The sequence below is a fragment of the Falco rusticolus genome, chromosome 13, assembly GCF_015220075.1.
Source record: "Falco rusticolus isolate bFalRus1 chromosome 13, bFalRus1.pri, whole genome shotgun sequence".
Lineage (NCBI taxonomy): Eukaryota > Metazoa > Chordata > Aves > Falconiformes > Falconidae > Falco > Falco rusticolus.
In genome coordinates, this window is record NC_051199.1 from 30678840 (window position 1) to 30692928 (window position 14089).

The 14089-nt window shown below is 41.8% G+C and overlaps 2 protein-coding genes across 7 annotated transcripts in view; one reads left to right on the top strand and one right to left on the bottom strand.

Annotated features, from left to right (window-relative positions):
• Positions 1-579: 579 nt before the first annotated feature.
• On the bottom strand, positions 580-8051 carry LOC119156923 (tubulin alpha-3 chain-like). Its single transcript, XM_037407370.1, is given in 7 exon segments — positions 580-982; positions 1221-1451; positions 1453-1902; positions 2777-2925; positions 3461-3683; positions 4517-4723; positions 4984-8051. Coding segments are annotated over 5 exon segments (1248 nt in total). The 5' UTR covers positions 3582-3683; positions 4517-4723; positions 4984-8051; the 3' UTR covers positions 580-685.
• Positions 8052-11637: 3586 nt separating this feature from the next.
• HLTF (helicase like transcription factor) overlaps positions 11638-14089 on the top strand; it is a 29177-nt gene continuing 26725 nt past the window's right edge. For all 6 annotated transcript variants that reach the window (XR_005107310.1, XM_037407360.1, XM_037407358.1 and 3 more), the window contains exons 1-2: positions 11638-12155; positions 13452-13662. Coding sequence is in view for 5 of the 6 variants with exons in the window: in XM_037407360.1 (XP_037263257.1) it covers positions 11950-12155; positions 13452-13662 (417 nt within the window). In the remaining variant the exon portion in view is untranslated. The remainder of the gene's footprint in view (positions 12156-13451; positions 13663-14089) is intronic.

The window sequence follows — 14089 nt, forward strand, 5'->3', positions numbered from 1 at the left end:
CTTTTTTAAATCAGTTAACAGATCTGTTCCTTTGTTTTCCTGTTCTCTGAATCAAAGGCAGGCGGCGGGTGCGGGTTGGAGACCTGTACTTTTTCCTCCACATGATGTCACCTCTGCCTTTTTTTTTTTTTTTTTAAGTAGCAAATTTTATGTTGTTAGCAAGTAATCTGGTAGTACGTGCTAGTTCTGTCCAAAAGTATAATGGCATCTCCCATAACTAGTCGGGCGAATTGCTAGAGGTACAGCATTACTCATTTAACTAACTCTGGAGACTTTAACCCAAGTCTTCTGTGAAGCCAGCCTGACTAGGAAAAGGCCTTTAGAAGCCATTAGGGTTCTTTTGTATTGTGTAGACTGGATTGGAAGAGTAAGTGTTATTAGTACTGTAACAACCTGAAGTGGAAGCCCTTTCCTGCTTGTGAGAAACTAAAAAAATCAAGAGTATGGGATCGCAGGGAAGTACACACATCTTCCTGATTTCTCCGGTAATTTTCACATGACTAGATGCCACACAACCTGCAAACTCAAATCGTCCTTACTTAGTGACTATACACATAATAGTAAAGAAAAAACCAGAAGGTAGAACCTTTAAAACTTTATTTGAAAGCAATCAAACAAGTGAACAGAGTCCTGCAATAGTGTTTTGGGTTTTTTTTTAAATAATTTTTTCCAGACTTCAGCATTCTTAATATTCATCTCCTTCTTCAGCCTCTTCTTCTACTGAGTCTATGCCAACTTCTTCATAATCTTTCTCAAGAGCAGCCAGATCTTCCCGGGCTTCAGAAAATTCTCCTTCTTCCATTCCTTCCCCAACATACCAATGCACAAAGGCACGCTTAGCATACATGAGATCAAATTTGTGGTCGAGGCGAGCCCATGCTTCAGCAATAGCAGTTGTGTTACTCAGCATGCACACAGCCCGCTGCACCTTTGCAAGGTCACCACCAGGCACCACAGTTGGAGGTTGGTAGTTAATGCCCACCTTCAAGAAAACAAATGAAAACTTTCCTTATGGGTGCTAAGGCCTAAGGACTTAGTTCTGTTAACAATCAAAAATCACCATGGTTACGAGCAAATAAAATAGTTTACAGTTATTATTTTGCACTTCATCAAAATATTTAGCAGGGACATGAAAACATTGTAGTATGACAATTGCCTCTGAACACTGTACACTTCCTAGTAATTCAAACATCAAGCACTTAAAAAGCTGCTTAAATTACCTTGAATCCAGTTGGGCACCAATCCACAAATTGGATGGTACGTTTAGTCTTGATAGTAGCAATAGCGGCATTGACATCTTTGGGAACAACATCACCTCTATATAACATACAGCAGGCCATGTATTTGCCATGGCGAGGGTCACATTTTACCATCTGGTTGGCTGGTTCAAAACAAGCATTGGTGATTTCAGCCACAGATAACTGCTCATGATATGCTTTTTCAGCAGAGATTTACAGGGGCATATGTCACCAGGGGGAAATGGATTCGTGGGTATGGAACAAGGTTAGTTTGAAATTCTGTCAGATCTACATTGAGGGCTCCATCAAAATGCAGCGAAGCTGTGATGGATGAAACAATCTGCCCAATTAATCGGTTTAAATTGGTGTAAGTAGGACGTTCAATGTCAAGGTTCCGACGACATATATCGTAAATGGCTTCATTATCTACCATAAAGGCGCAGTCAGAATGCTCTAATGTTGTGTGGGTAGTTAGAATTGAGTTGTAGGGTTCCACTACGGCAGTGGACACTTGTGGTGCTGGATAAATTGCAAACTCTAGTTTAGATTTTTTGCCATAGTCAACAGAGAGCCTTTCCATGAGCAGAGATGCAAACCCTGAACCAGTGCCTCCTCCAAAACTATGAAAGATAAGGAAACCTTGCAGTCCTGTGCACAGATCAGCCTATAATGCAGTGGAAAAAAAGTGGGAGGGGAAAAAAAAAAAGTTATTGATGATTCAGGAGAAAGCAGTATTAAAATAATCATTCAAAAGCATTTCATAAAAAACCTAACATTCTTGAAAGGTGGTCTTCTTTCTTGCATGTCTTTTACTGAAAGGTACAAGTGCCTCTGCATAACTTTTTCCTAATACAATTATTTTAGTGTTTAAAACCTGCTTAATTGTCTTTGATGCCTTTTTAATACTACCGTAAGCAAGAGCAGCTGTGCAGCACTGACAAGTTATTATAAATTACAGCTGAGTTACAGCTTTACAATCTGTTTATGTTCCCATTCCAGCTTTGAGCAAGTACCAATCAGATGTTGAAAACAACTATTATTTTTGTAATTTTTAATAGACAATTGCTATTTCACTTTGACTCATATCATCCTACATGAGTTTCTCACAATGCAACATCAAGATAAATAAAACAATTAAAATTTCTAAGCATTCAATGAAAACCTGAGGTTCAGGGTATTAGAAATACTTCATGTGACATGTAATAGCATGATTCAAACTGAAAATAACAAACAAACAAAAAAGCAAAACCCCCACAATGTTGTTACATTTGTTTAAGGCTTTTATAATATGTTTCTGAGGTATCCTTAAAATACTTTCAAATAATGGTATTTCAGAGCCTAAAAACTACTAAGTTTTACTGACTGAATTTTTATTTAACTGGGGGGGGGCGGGGAGGAGGTAAAAGTTTTGTTTTAAGCAATCAACTATGCAGAAAATTCTTTGGGCAAAAAGCAGCAAACCATCTCATTATAGATAGCTATAGAGCTGTATCAATTATTTTAAATACTGACTTGCAGTACTTAAAAAGTTTTCTTACCAGTTTGCGAATGCGATCTAGCACTAAATCAACAATCTCTTTTCCAATGGTATAATGGCCTCTGGCATAATTATTGGCTGCATCTTCTTTCCCAGTAATGAGCTGCTCAGGATGGAGTAACTGCCTATATATGCCTGTACGGACTTCATCTACAAAAAACCAAAATACCATAAACATACATTTGATCTATTCAGCTCTCTGTGTACTGCCTAGTGACTACACACTAAGTGCACATGTTCAAAAGAGTGCAGACAGCATCCCTGCCTATACACAGCTTGTCTGACTAGGCTAAAAGATGGGCACAACTTCACCCCCTTTGTTTAGGGGAAAACCTTTGGAACTCACAAAACAGTATTTGTACCTGAGAACACAGAGGTCGCTCAGAAAACTACCTTACAGTTACAGACAAGATTCTGGATCGCAATTAACCAAAACTGGATGCAGTGCAGCAGTCTAGAAAGACTGTCCAGACCGTAAAAAGTTCTATTGTTTTCCAAATGTTGTTACCTATAGACCATTATTTCCTTTCAAAGAGCATAAGTTTCTTTCAAATAACAATAACCTCAAATGTCAAAATGGCATGCAGACACACAACTTTTAAAACCTATAGCAGTCTGAACAAACTAAAAAGACTGTAGGACATCTTTACTTTTACACTGAAGATCTTTAATGTTGGGTACATACCAACTACAGTTGGCTCTAGGTCCACAAACACTGCTCTGGGAACATGTTTACCAGCTCCTGTCTCACTGAAGAAAGTGTTAAATGAATCATCTCCACCTCCGATAGTTTTATCACTAGGCATTTGACCATCAGGCTGGATCCCATGTTCAAGACAATACAATTCCCAACATGCATTGCCAATCTGAACACCAGCCTGACCAACATGGACAGATAGGCATTCACGCTGCAAATCGAAAACAGAACAAGGATAAAGAGATATGGAACTACCCTGTCTTCTACATTTTATTTTCACAATAACTATCTGTGGGTCATATCTTTCCATGATCTTTTGCTGCTGCAGTATTCCCTGGTTGCTCGAGTAACAGTCAAACTGATCAAATTGTCTGCCGCTGGCAAGACTACTCACCTTAGTTGACCTAGGCTGACTGAGCATATTGCAAGACCTTAAAGACAACATAGCTTCTATCCACACATAGGCTGAATACAGATTATTCATCATACCTTACCATACTGCACATATACTCTTACTGTTAATAATCTGCCCAAACCTTCCTTTAGTTCTGGAACACTTCTTTATATAAACCCCCCAAATTTCCTTGATTTGTTGCCAAATCATGTACCAGGTAACTGTTGCAAGAATCTTTCCTGCACAGGACCACTTAGTATGTTTCCCTTTATAAGCATAGAGATATCCAGCCCCTGGCAATTCATACATTTTTGAGTTCCTCTGTGAAATCATCTGAGAGTCCCATTCAAATGTCATCTGCTCACTTTTAGCCAGCACCTTTGATTCTATGCAACCGTGCCATGAATGTTTAATCTCTCCAATACCTTAGTTTTCTCTTACACCCAAGATGCAAATAATCAGTTTTTCTAGCTTACTGTTACAGCGTATCTAGGAAAAAGCAGAGGTGGAAAAGAAGTAGTAGGGTGTCTGGGCTGCTCTTTCCTGTTTCCTTGATAGCTCCATCAGAACTGGTGCCCTTGATTCCATGTTGTAGCTCTCACCCTCGCGGTAATGTCAGAAGCCCTTCGCCAGCGACATTGTGTGCTTACTGCTGCTCAGCTGGCACCCGGTTTCCAAAGCTCTCCCGCCGGTCCCTGTTCCCGCGCCCTGCCCGTACCGCTCCGCCCCTCCCATCGGCCGCGCCGCACACCCGGGGCAACCCAGCCCGGCGGAAGAATCCGGTTGCCCGCCGTCACCGCTCCGCCGACTGCGGCGGTATCAGTCCGCCCCTCACGGCTCCGCGCGCGCGGCGCCCGCTGCGGACAGACGTTCGTTGCTTTTCAGCGATCACGCCTTTCAAGTTTCTGTGCCTCGCCTCTCTGAACCATTAACTTTTACGCCAGTTTCCCTCCTCCCCAGCCCTTCTGCCTTGCTGCCACCGCGGGGACTTCACGCAGAGACTGTCCGCGAGCCGTGCCGAGGCACAGGCGCTCCCAAACACCCTTCCCCTCCTCGCCACGGGGATCCGCTCCCAAAAGCCCCTCCCCGCCCCGGCCGCGACGACCCCGCTCCCCACCATGGCTGCTGGCTAAGCGAAGGTGCTCAAACCGCGCCACAGCCACCGCCGCCGAACCTACAGCCCCAACTATCGACGGCTAATCGCCTCGAGCCCCGCGCTCTCGCGTGCTGGCTTCTCATTGGCTGTTCCCGGGCCGGCCTGGAGGCGAGCGGAGAGTGCTGATTAGCCGAGGGCACTCTTCTCCCCACGTGGGGTGATGGTTGCCGCCTGCTCCGGTAAAGCGCGGAGGCGGCGGGAAGGCGGCTGTCCGGGAGGGAGGGGTGGCCTCGGCCAGCCTGGAAATGTTTTCGCGAGAAAAAGGCTGGTAGCCGTTAGGTGCAGCTAGATGTTCGAAGCTGAAGTGAGCACCCTTATCTGCTTTCAGGAGCAGCCATGCCACAGGCAAGGTTCTTTCCCCTTTGCCTTCCTGTCAAAACTTACATCTTTTCCAGTGGTCAGCGTACCTCCTGCGGTGCTCCCCGTGCAGCATTCCTGCATGGAGGATTTTCCTGCTGGGTACATGAAGCTGGAGCAGGAGATTGGATCCACAAAATGCAGCAAAAGCTCTATGAATTTTTTTGACTAGCAGCAGAGATTATTTTCTGTAACATTAGTTCTGCCACAGGCAGTTAACATGGCGACAGAAATTGCACAGAAAGAAATGTAGCTAGAAGCCTTCATTTTTTTCCGTGTACTTCTGGACAAGATTGGACAGGAAGATACTACAATCAAATAGTCCTTTTTTTAGACACACCCACCCCCTTTTTTCTTTTTTCTTGAGCATAGCTTATTAATGACTTTGTACAATAGAAATAGTCAAGATTATTATCTTTATGACAGAGCGAATGAAAGTTGGAAAGAAAACTTCATTTTAAAGAGAGCTGCCTCAAATTTGAAACGGGGGAAATAAATTATATGTGTTATAAATGTCAGCCTTATCACGTTCTATTCCTGTAAATTGTATCCTTGCTCTGTGTGTAAAAAAACCAGCTGTGCTGAGCAGAAGACATTCTCTGTTTCAGGTCTGCCCACAAGGCTTGATTTTTGGATTATTGGGAGTAGTTAAGTTCTGTTTTTCTGCAAAATAGAAGGTATGTATCTGTAGTTTTGGGAGAAAATAAAACCTTTCAAGAGAAACTACAAAACTCGGTAGTGTTGTGTTGTTGGTGTTTTATTTAAGATTAAAGCTAGAGTATTTTTCTATGAGATTTCAGTTGTTCCAATGCAAGTTTTATGCAATTTGTATACAAGGCTTTCCATAGTTTACAACCAATTGCATTAAAAGCTACATCTGAGGGAGTGAAGCAACTTAAAACCAAGGTTAATGGCCAGTTCCTGCTATTGTTCTGATTTTTTTTACCTTTTTAGAAATGCAGTTTATACCCAGGAGCTGGTGCAAATATGGCCATATTCTTACTAAATAGATTCCTTCCCAGCTGTACTCAAGAATCCAACAAGAGCATTTTTACCATTTTAAATTTCTGTTTTATGGGGTCAATACCCCTATGGAATATTGAATTGGAGACCTATGACCTAGTTATATGGTTGAAATTTGGCTTTAGCCTTACAGTTAGCTTAAAGCCCAGAACAGCAGAGTTTTAAGAGACAGGTGTACAGGTTGATTATTCTGAAAGGCCTAGGCCTGTAATGAAGATTGCCATGATAAAAGAGAATTTGATTCTGTGAGTGATGTTGGTGTTTCTTGGTTGGTGAAGCTTATCTTTAGGACTGAAGTGACTAAGGAGTCTGTTTAAGATGCAGTTTGAGAAACAAACACCAAAGTAATTTGAAAATTGGCCCATTTTGGTTTGGGGGTTTTGTTTACTTGTTTATTTTTACTTATTGTCCTCATTTTTAAAGGTGCTAGGCTCATTATTGTGCCTACTTCTTTATGCTGATTTACATTCACATGACCATTGCTTTTTCTTGTGTGACTTGTAACTCCATTTTGAAGTACATAAGTTGCTATATTTCTCTTGAGAGTGGAAAAAACCTGCATCTGTGCTTGAACTATTTTACAGAAGCATTTCATTAGAAGGGCAAGCTTTACGTGTTGGTGCTTTCTTGCACAAATTCCTAGCTTAAGTCATTTAAAGCCTGGAAAACCATAGGAGAATCAGCTGTTGGGCAGAAGCCCTTTCTGAGACAAAGACAGCACCACTCAGCAGCAACAGCAGTTGTATCTTTCCTTTGAATCGTCTTTCCTTTGGGGCAACTAGCCTGAGTCTCCTAGGCTTATCACCATCACTTTTTGTCCCTGCTCCATCCCTTTCCTTTTTCTGGAAAGGACACAATGAAAATGATAGGTTGCCTACAGTGCTGGGAAGTCTTGAAACAATCCTTGAGCTGAATGCAATCCTGTATTTAGTTTGTAACACAAAAAAAGATGGGGGGGGACATATTTGCCTATGAACAGTTCATACTTCTTATCTTTGGGGTCTTCTTTTTATGAATAACCTACTAAAATTAAGGTTTCTTTATATTCTGCTTTTCATATACTTGATTTAATAGTATAAGGATACTTAATAATTTAAGTTTTAATACTTTTCATATACTGGTATAAAAATGTATCCCTATAAAATTGCATTGGATTATATGAAAACAATCAAGTATCATCTTGCAGATCTCTCTGAGAATAGCTTTTCTGAAGAAGTTATGGAGGTGACTTTAAAAGATGGTGGTTTTCAGTATATATAACAGATAGATAATACTTCAAAGGTAGCCACTTTTGGACTGGCCCCTCAGTGCCTGCAGGATAGCAAACAAGCTTTGAAGGGACAATACCTTGAGGTTTTTTAGACAGCATTGTCTTTGTATAATCAAAATATAGCAAGTCAATACATACACATTTCTGAAAGTGATAGTGCCCTTAACTTCAGTGTTCCTGTTTTTCTTTTGATGCTTACATCTGAGAGAGATGTGCTCAGTGTGCATTGGCATCTGAATTCTACATGTGTGTGTGTTTGAATCCTGAAATACACAGGAGTAGTAAAGGATGACAGACTTCGTATTAGAATAAAACTTTATGCCCTTATTATATTAGGTCTCTGCCGTGGTTTAACCCCAGCCAGCACTCATGCACCATGCAGCCACAAGCTCACTCCCCCCTCCCCCAGAGGGATGGGGAGGAGGATCGGAAAGGAATGTAAAATTCAAGGGTTGAGAGAAGAACAATTAATAGGTAAAGCAAAAGCCTCGCGTGCAAGCAAAGCAAGGAATTCATTCACTGCTTTCCATAGGCAGGCAGGTGCTCAGCCATCCCCAGGAAAGCAAGAGCTCCATCATCAAACTGCAGGGATTTACTAATTGTTGGGAGAAGGGTTCACCGGAGTCAAGAAGACACTCAATATGAGTTATGCATCTTGCTCAACTTTATTAGTTTCTAACACTACTTATATAGAATCGATACACATGCATATTCATAAAGCAAAAATATAATTGGTTATTAGTCTCTAAGCGCGCGCGGTTCTCACACCCCTAATTATCATGACTAAAATAAGCATTCTATCCATGTAGCTCATTGTGTTGTTATGCTTCAGCCTTGTAGTTTGTTACTCCCTATATTCCCATACTGCTCCCTATCTTTCTTGGCCCTGCACCTGCTTTCCCAGCAGCTGTAGCTTGCTACAGCCACGGCCTGTTGGCACAACATAATTACTTGGTCTCAGGATTCAAGAATAGCTCAAGGCTACCTTTCTTGTTAACTTCAGCACAATTCTGATTACAGGCCTATTCTAATACCAGGCCTGGATTGTGCAGATCTTCAGAGATTCTAAGGCCATGCTTCTGCAGCCATTCTTCTACGACTAATTTTCTTACATTTACTGGTATGTCACTGATGCGGACTTTTTGAGCACAGTTCCCTGCTGACAGAGGAAGCTATGCAACAGAATTGCTATTATAAATTATAAATTGATAACCTTTTATTTTGGTCTCATTTGTTCTGGAAGGGTTATCTAGAACCCAGCTATTCATGTTGGTATCTTTTCTATTTTTTTCTGGTCTGTATGTATTCTGGTATGTATGAGTATCCACAACAACCATCTGTGCTTGTGAACAATTTTGGTTGGGTTATAATCCTTTTCCTCTCTGTGGTTTGCTCTGTTATGTATAAAAGTCAATCATGCCCAATTTCTCAATCTTTGTCTTAGTATGTTAGGTAAGCCAAGCTCTCAGGCTTTTCATAAGTCACATTTTTTGTGCCTGTAACTGCCTAACTAAAGCTGATCAAACTTCATTCTCATGAACTTTGGTGTTTAGAATTCTGCACAAAGCTATGTTCCATGTTTCACTTGCAAAACTTCTGTGGGGCCATTAATTCTATTCTCTGCTGGAAATAGTTGTGCAGATATATGCTGAGATAACACTTAAATTTAACTCTATCTATTTACCACTAACTGATGTGACTCTGTTCAACTCTTCCTACTGTGCTTTTATACATCCCAAACTGCTTTATATACTCTTAGTTACAGAATTTCTTGTACATCTTTACTACTCTAGTCTGACAGGTCAGGAAGGTCTTGCACCTTGACTCTTCGTGGATATAAACCTTTATTAAAAGGCAGTTATTCCACTCATAATAGCAATGACTGGCACAGAAGAGAAAAAAAATAGGCCTATGCAGCATTGCCATCTAATGGTAATGACGGAAAAAATGCTGAGCGTCAAGGAGAGAAAGGCAAGGAGGCATCATTGTAGACCACTCCTTTCACTTTAGGAAACGAGTCTGAGAAAGTAAATTCTCCAAAATAGCGGCTGTAGTGTAGAGCCTCTAAGAGGGACTGTGTATTCAGCATTTTTCATCTATTCTTCAAGAGTCCCTTAGAAAAAAAATCTGAAAGGACTTGATAATGCCATTGCTGCCAGATGTTTTTGTCTGGAGATACTGAAGTCCTGATGCAGAAAATACAGACCATGTGAAAACATAGGATATAAGCTGCTATACCTAACCTTTTATAGGGTATGGTGTGTGCTGATCTTTGTGTCCTCAGCTGTATTAACCATATCAGATTGGAAAATAATCACACTAAAATATGCTATTTATAGATGACCAAATCTGTGTTTCTGGTGTCTTCAGGAGAAGATTACAAAAATCTCACAGGCTTTGTATGGAAGAAGAAAAATAATGAGAGGGGGTGGGGAGTATAAAGAAACAGTATGGGGATAGTAAACAGTATAAATGAGTAAAGAAAAGTATTTGTTTCTGGAAGGCTTTTGATACTTAAAATTGTTCCCGTTCAAACGTGTAGCAATCGTAAATATCCGTTATGTGTGAAAGAGAGAGAGCAGTGAACTGCAAGTCTTAGGACTGCAAAACATTCTCTGTTGTAGGTTTTCATGAACCTGTGGATGTTGGAATCTCAGTGTTGGACTACTTGCTAGGTCTCCTGGCTTGCTCAAGAGTAGGATTCCCTCCAGTCTGCCATATGCATTGCTTAAGAGTTAGGAACCAGTACAGTTTGCAAAGAGCTTCTTTTCGAAAATTACTGTGAATGACCTCAGTTTGTCACTTCTGGGTTTAATGAATGTGCAGATCCTTATGGGAGAATGTTTTATCGTAATTTTTCTCAGAAGCCTAATTATTAATAGTTTCCTAGAATCCTGTGTGATTATAATTTTCCTTGTAAAAATATAGCTTTAATTGTAAAAGCTATAGTAGAAGTTTTATTTCAGTATTTGTGACTTGCAAAATTTGCACTGACCAGAACAGGTACACGGACAGATTTTAAGCTCCCATCTTGAACCACTGCGTCTGTAGAGAATGTGTCAGTAATTTAATGAAAAACAGGGTCTTGCCTAGAAAACTACACTTCTGTTTGAAAGTTATCTGTAGACGGAAGTTCAAATTGGCTTCTAAAAGATATAAGAAGTCAGTTTTAAAACTATCTAGGAGTTATGGCAATATCTGTAGAAATGTAAAGTGGAGAAATGACCTGTTCACGTAGAAGAAAATTCTGTCAAAAATCAATCTAACAATTTGGGTTTTCTTTTACTGCCTTTGTCTCCGACAGTTAGTCTGGCAAGTCTATTATAAGCCAGTGAATTTATACAGCAGATACGTCAGATTGTAATGCTGGGACAGCTTGCTCTGATGATCATCTCTATCCTTGCCTGGCAAAGTTTTAGGGTTAAGTAATTGAAAAGCAGGGATTTGGTTTCCTTTTGTTGTGTTTTTTTCTTTTTTCTTTTTGTTTGTTGTTTGTTTTTTTTAATTAACCTGCACCTTTAGATAAAAAGGTATCATTTTCTTTCGTCTAGTATCCAGAATTATCTAGGAACTGGTAAGTCCCTTTGGCAAAACACTTCTTTCAATGGGTAACAGTGGCTGCCTCGGTGACTTTTCAGTTAATGGAGTGAAAGCATTCAGTTTATAGCAAAGGAAGCTTTTAAAACTTATTATTATTAATAGTAGGCCTATGAAGAAGAAAACATCTTATTTTCCTCATCTGTTGTTGGTTACAGCAAGTATGTGACTTAAATTATAGGTCATTTGGTTGCAGTTTTTGAGAAGCTGTAGGAAACTTGAGTGCTTTCACTTAAGTGACGTGAAAGTATTTGGCAAAAAAGGCTGTCCTGCAAAAGGCTTTTATTAAATGCTTAATAATTATCACTGACCTCGGCAGTGATGGATGAGTCCACATGTAGGTACTTCAGCGATTCTCAACAACATATAATTTCTGCTTGAGGTGGTGTACCACCCGCGTTACCTTGTTCAGCGTGCTAGACACTACTTCCCCAGTCAGGTTCTTCTGACGAGACACACTTCCCGGAAATGACCCCCGACACCCTCCCGCGCTGCCTTTTGCGCCTTCTTTCGCCTTCTTGGCGTCTTTGCAAGGTCGTAAACACGGCATTGTCTGTAACTTGCGGTTAACGGTTCTCTACCGCTCTAAACGGACTGTTTTAACGCTACCACTTGTCTGAGGAAGGCTGCGCGCGGTGCCGGCAGGGCCGGGAGCCCGCGGCGGGTCACTGCGGCGGAGGATGCTGCTGCCGGCCGGGGAGGGGCGAGGCAGAAGCGGTCTCTTCCTGGCGCCCCGCGTCTTCATTGGCCAGCGCCTACGGCGTCCCTGGCAGGGATTGGCATCGCCGGTGCGGGCTGCGGAGCACGGGTTCGCGGCCGGGAAGCGCTCGCTGCGCCTTGCGGGCCGCGGGGGCCCAGCTGCCGCCATGTCGCGGAGGCTGCTCAAGTGAGACGGTGGGGGGTGTGGCGGCGGCAGGCTCTGCATCGCGGCGGGTCCCGCCTGCGCTCGGCCGGCTCGCGGCGGGCCCCGCGGGCGGCGAGGTGCTGGCGGGCGGCGGGCCCAACTGGGGTGGTTGTCATAGAGACTCGGGGCCGCCGCCGTCCTGGCCTTGTCCTCGCCTCTGTGGGTGCCAAAGCTGTTCGCGCATGTGGCCTCTAGCAGGGCTCCCGGAGAGCTCTTCCGCGGGGCAGTACCAAAATGGCTTCTGGTGGGCCCCTCGGCAGTCGGCCCGGCGGGGCGCCTCTCGGGCGGCTGCCCTGTCCCGCCGGGGCGCGGGGCGGCGAGTGGGCCCTAGCTTCAGATATCACTCGCGAAGGAATCCAGAGCTTACTATGCCAAGCTTTGAGCAACTAGTCAATGGAAACTAATTATTTAATTGGCAGTACTCTCACATTAATCCAGCAAGACAGTAGGGTAGTTTTGGGATTCACCAAAGGACATGGTAATTATGTATCAGTTGAAACTCTATTGAGATTTTACTGTTAAAACAACTGCCAGTATGTCAATCTTCACTCCAGCATGGCCAGAGATGTTTCCATCTGCTAGTGTGCAATAATAACGTGGGTTACTGGGCACATGCCTTCACCAAACAGGAGCCTGGCCTAGGGAAGTTCGCATTAGAGATACATGGTGTCATTACCTGGGTTGGGCTGGAGTTACTGATTATCTCTGAAGTTCATTGTAACTACTAATAGCAGAGGTGAGGATGTGAAGTCAGGCTTAATAAACATGTAGGGAACAGCTTATTTTAGCCTTTCAACCTTTGTGGGCATAGGCAGGAAGTTACAGAGAGTTAATAATTTACAGAATATCTTTTTTTTTTTAACTGTCTTCTTAGATGAGGAAAATTGGTCTTGAGAAAATACATTGAGTTTTTCTGTGCCAGCTATAATTTGAGATATAACTACATCTGGAGAATTCTTATGGTTGTTGACAAATATAATCCTGTGAGGGAAGGTAGGGTGGAATGCACAAATACCATAGTTTAGTCCCTTAAGTTGTCAACTCTGCTGTAATTGGCTTAAACTAATTCATTTGGGGTTAAAAAATGGCAGACAAAGTTTTCTCCTAATGTAAAACTTCGTTTCAATGTTTCCAGGTAAATATTACCTGAATAAAATTGTAAAACTGCTGTTTATAGGTAGTCTTATATAAAGGGGTAAAATACATTACAAGGAAATAATAATTCAGTGATTATGATTATTATTGTTATTAAATATTTCACAATTTGCGTTTCTGCAGAGATTATGCAAGAGGAGGCTCTCAGTATAACATCTGCAGAGGAGAGAGAAAATATTCCCTTTCTTCCTCTTCGGACTTTTACTCCAGTCTTGGATTGGAAGACTTCCTCTCTGTAGGTGACACTTACGGAACAGAGGAGGACACAGACATGGCTATCCTTTATGGAACTTTGCGAGGAAGTGTTGTTGGGTTACGATACTACACGGGGATTGTAAGTGCATGATAAGTTATAAAGCAGGAGAAAAAGTTGTTGTCAACTTCAGAAAAAATACATTTAATTAAATTGCAAAAGTTCCTAGAACTTTTGACCACGTACAGTTTTAATAATCTGCCCTGCCTCCCCGCCGCTATATTCAGCATCCTTCATGGGTAATACTTAATGTAAAACTTTAAATCAAAATTAGATTGAAGTAGCAAGCTTTCAAATCTGGGTTACTTAATTGGTAGCTGCTCACCCACATAAGGCAAGTGACAGTGACTGAAAACAAGAAATTAGATAGGTCTTAGAACTCTTTACATTGACAAAAAGGGATGTCTATTCCCTTACAAAATGTGTTAGTTGAAGGTAGTTCTTGCTCTCAGGAATTGTTTTGCAATCGTTGACATCTGTCAGGTAGCCTTTCTGTAACACTTTAGGT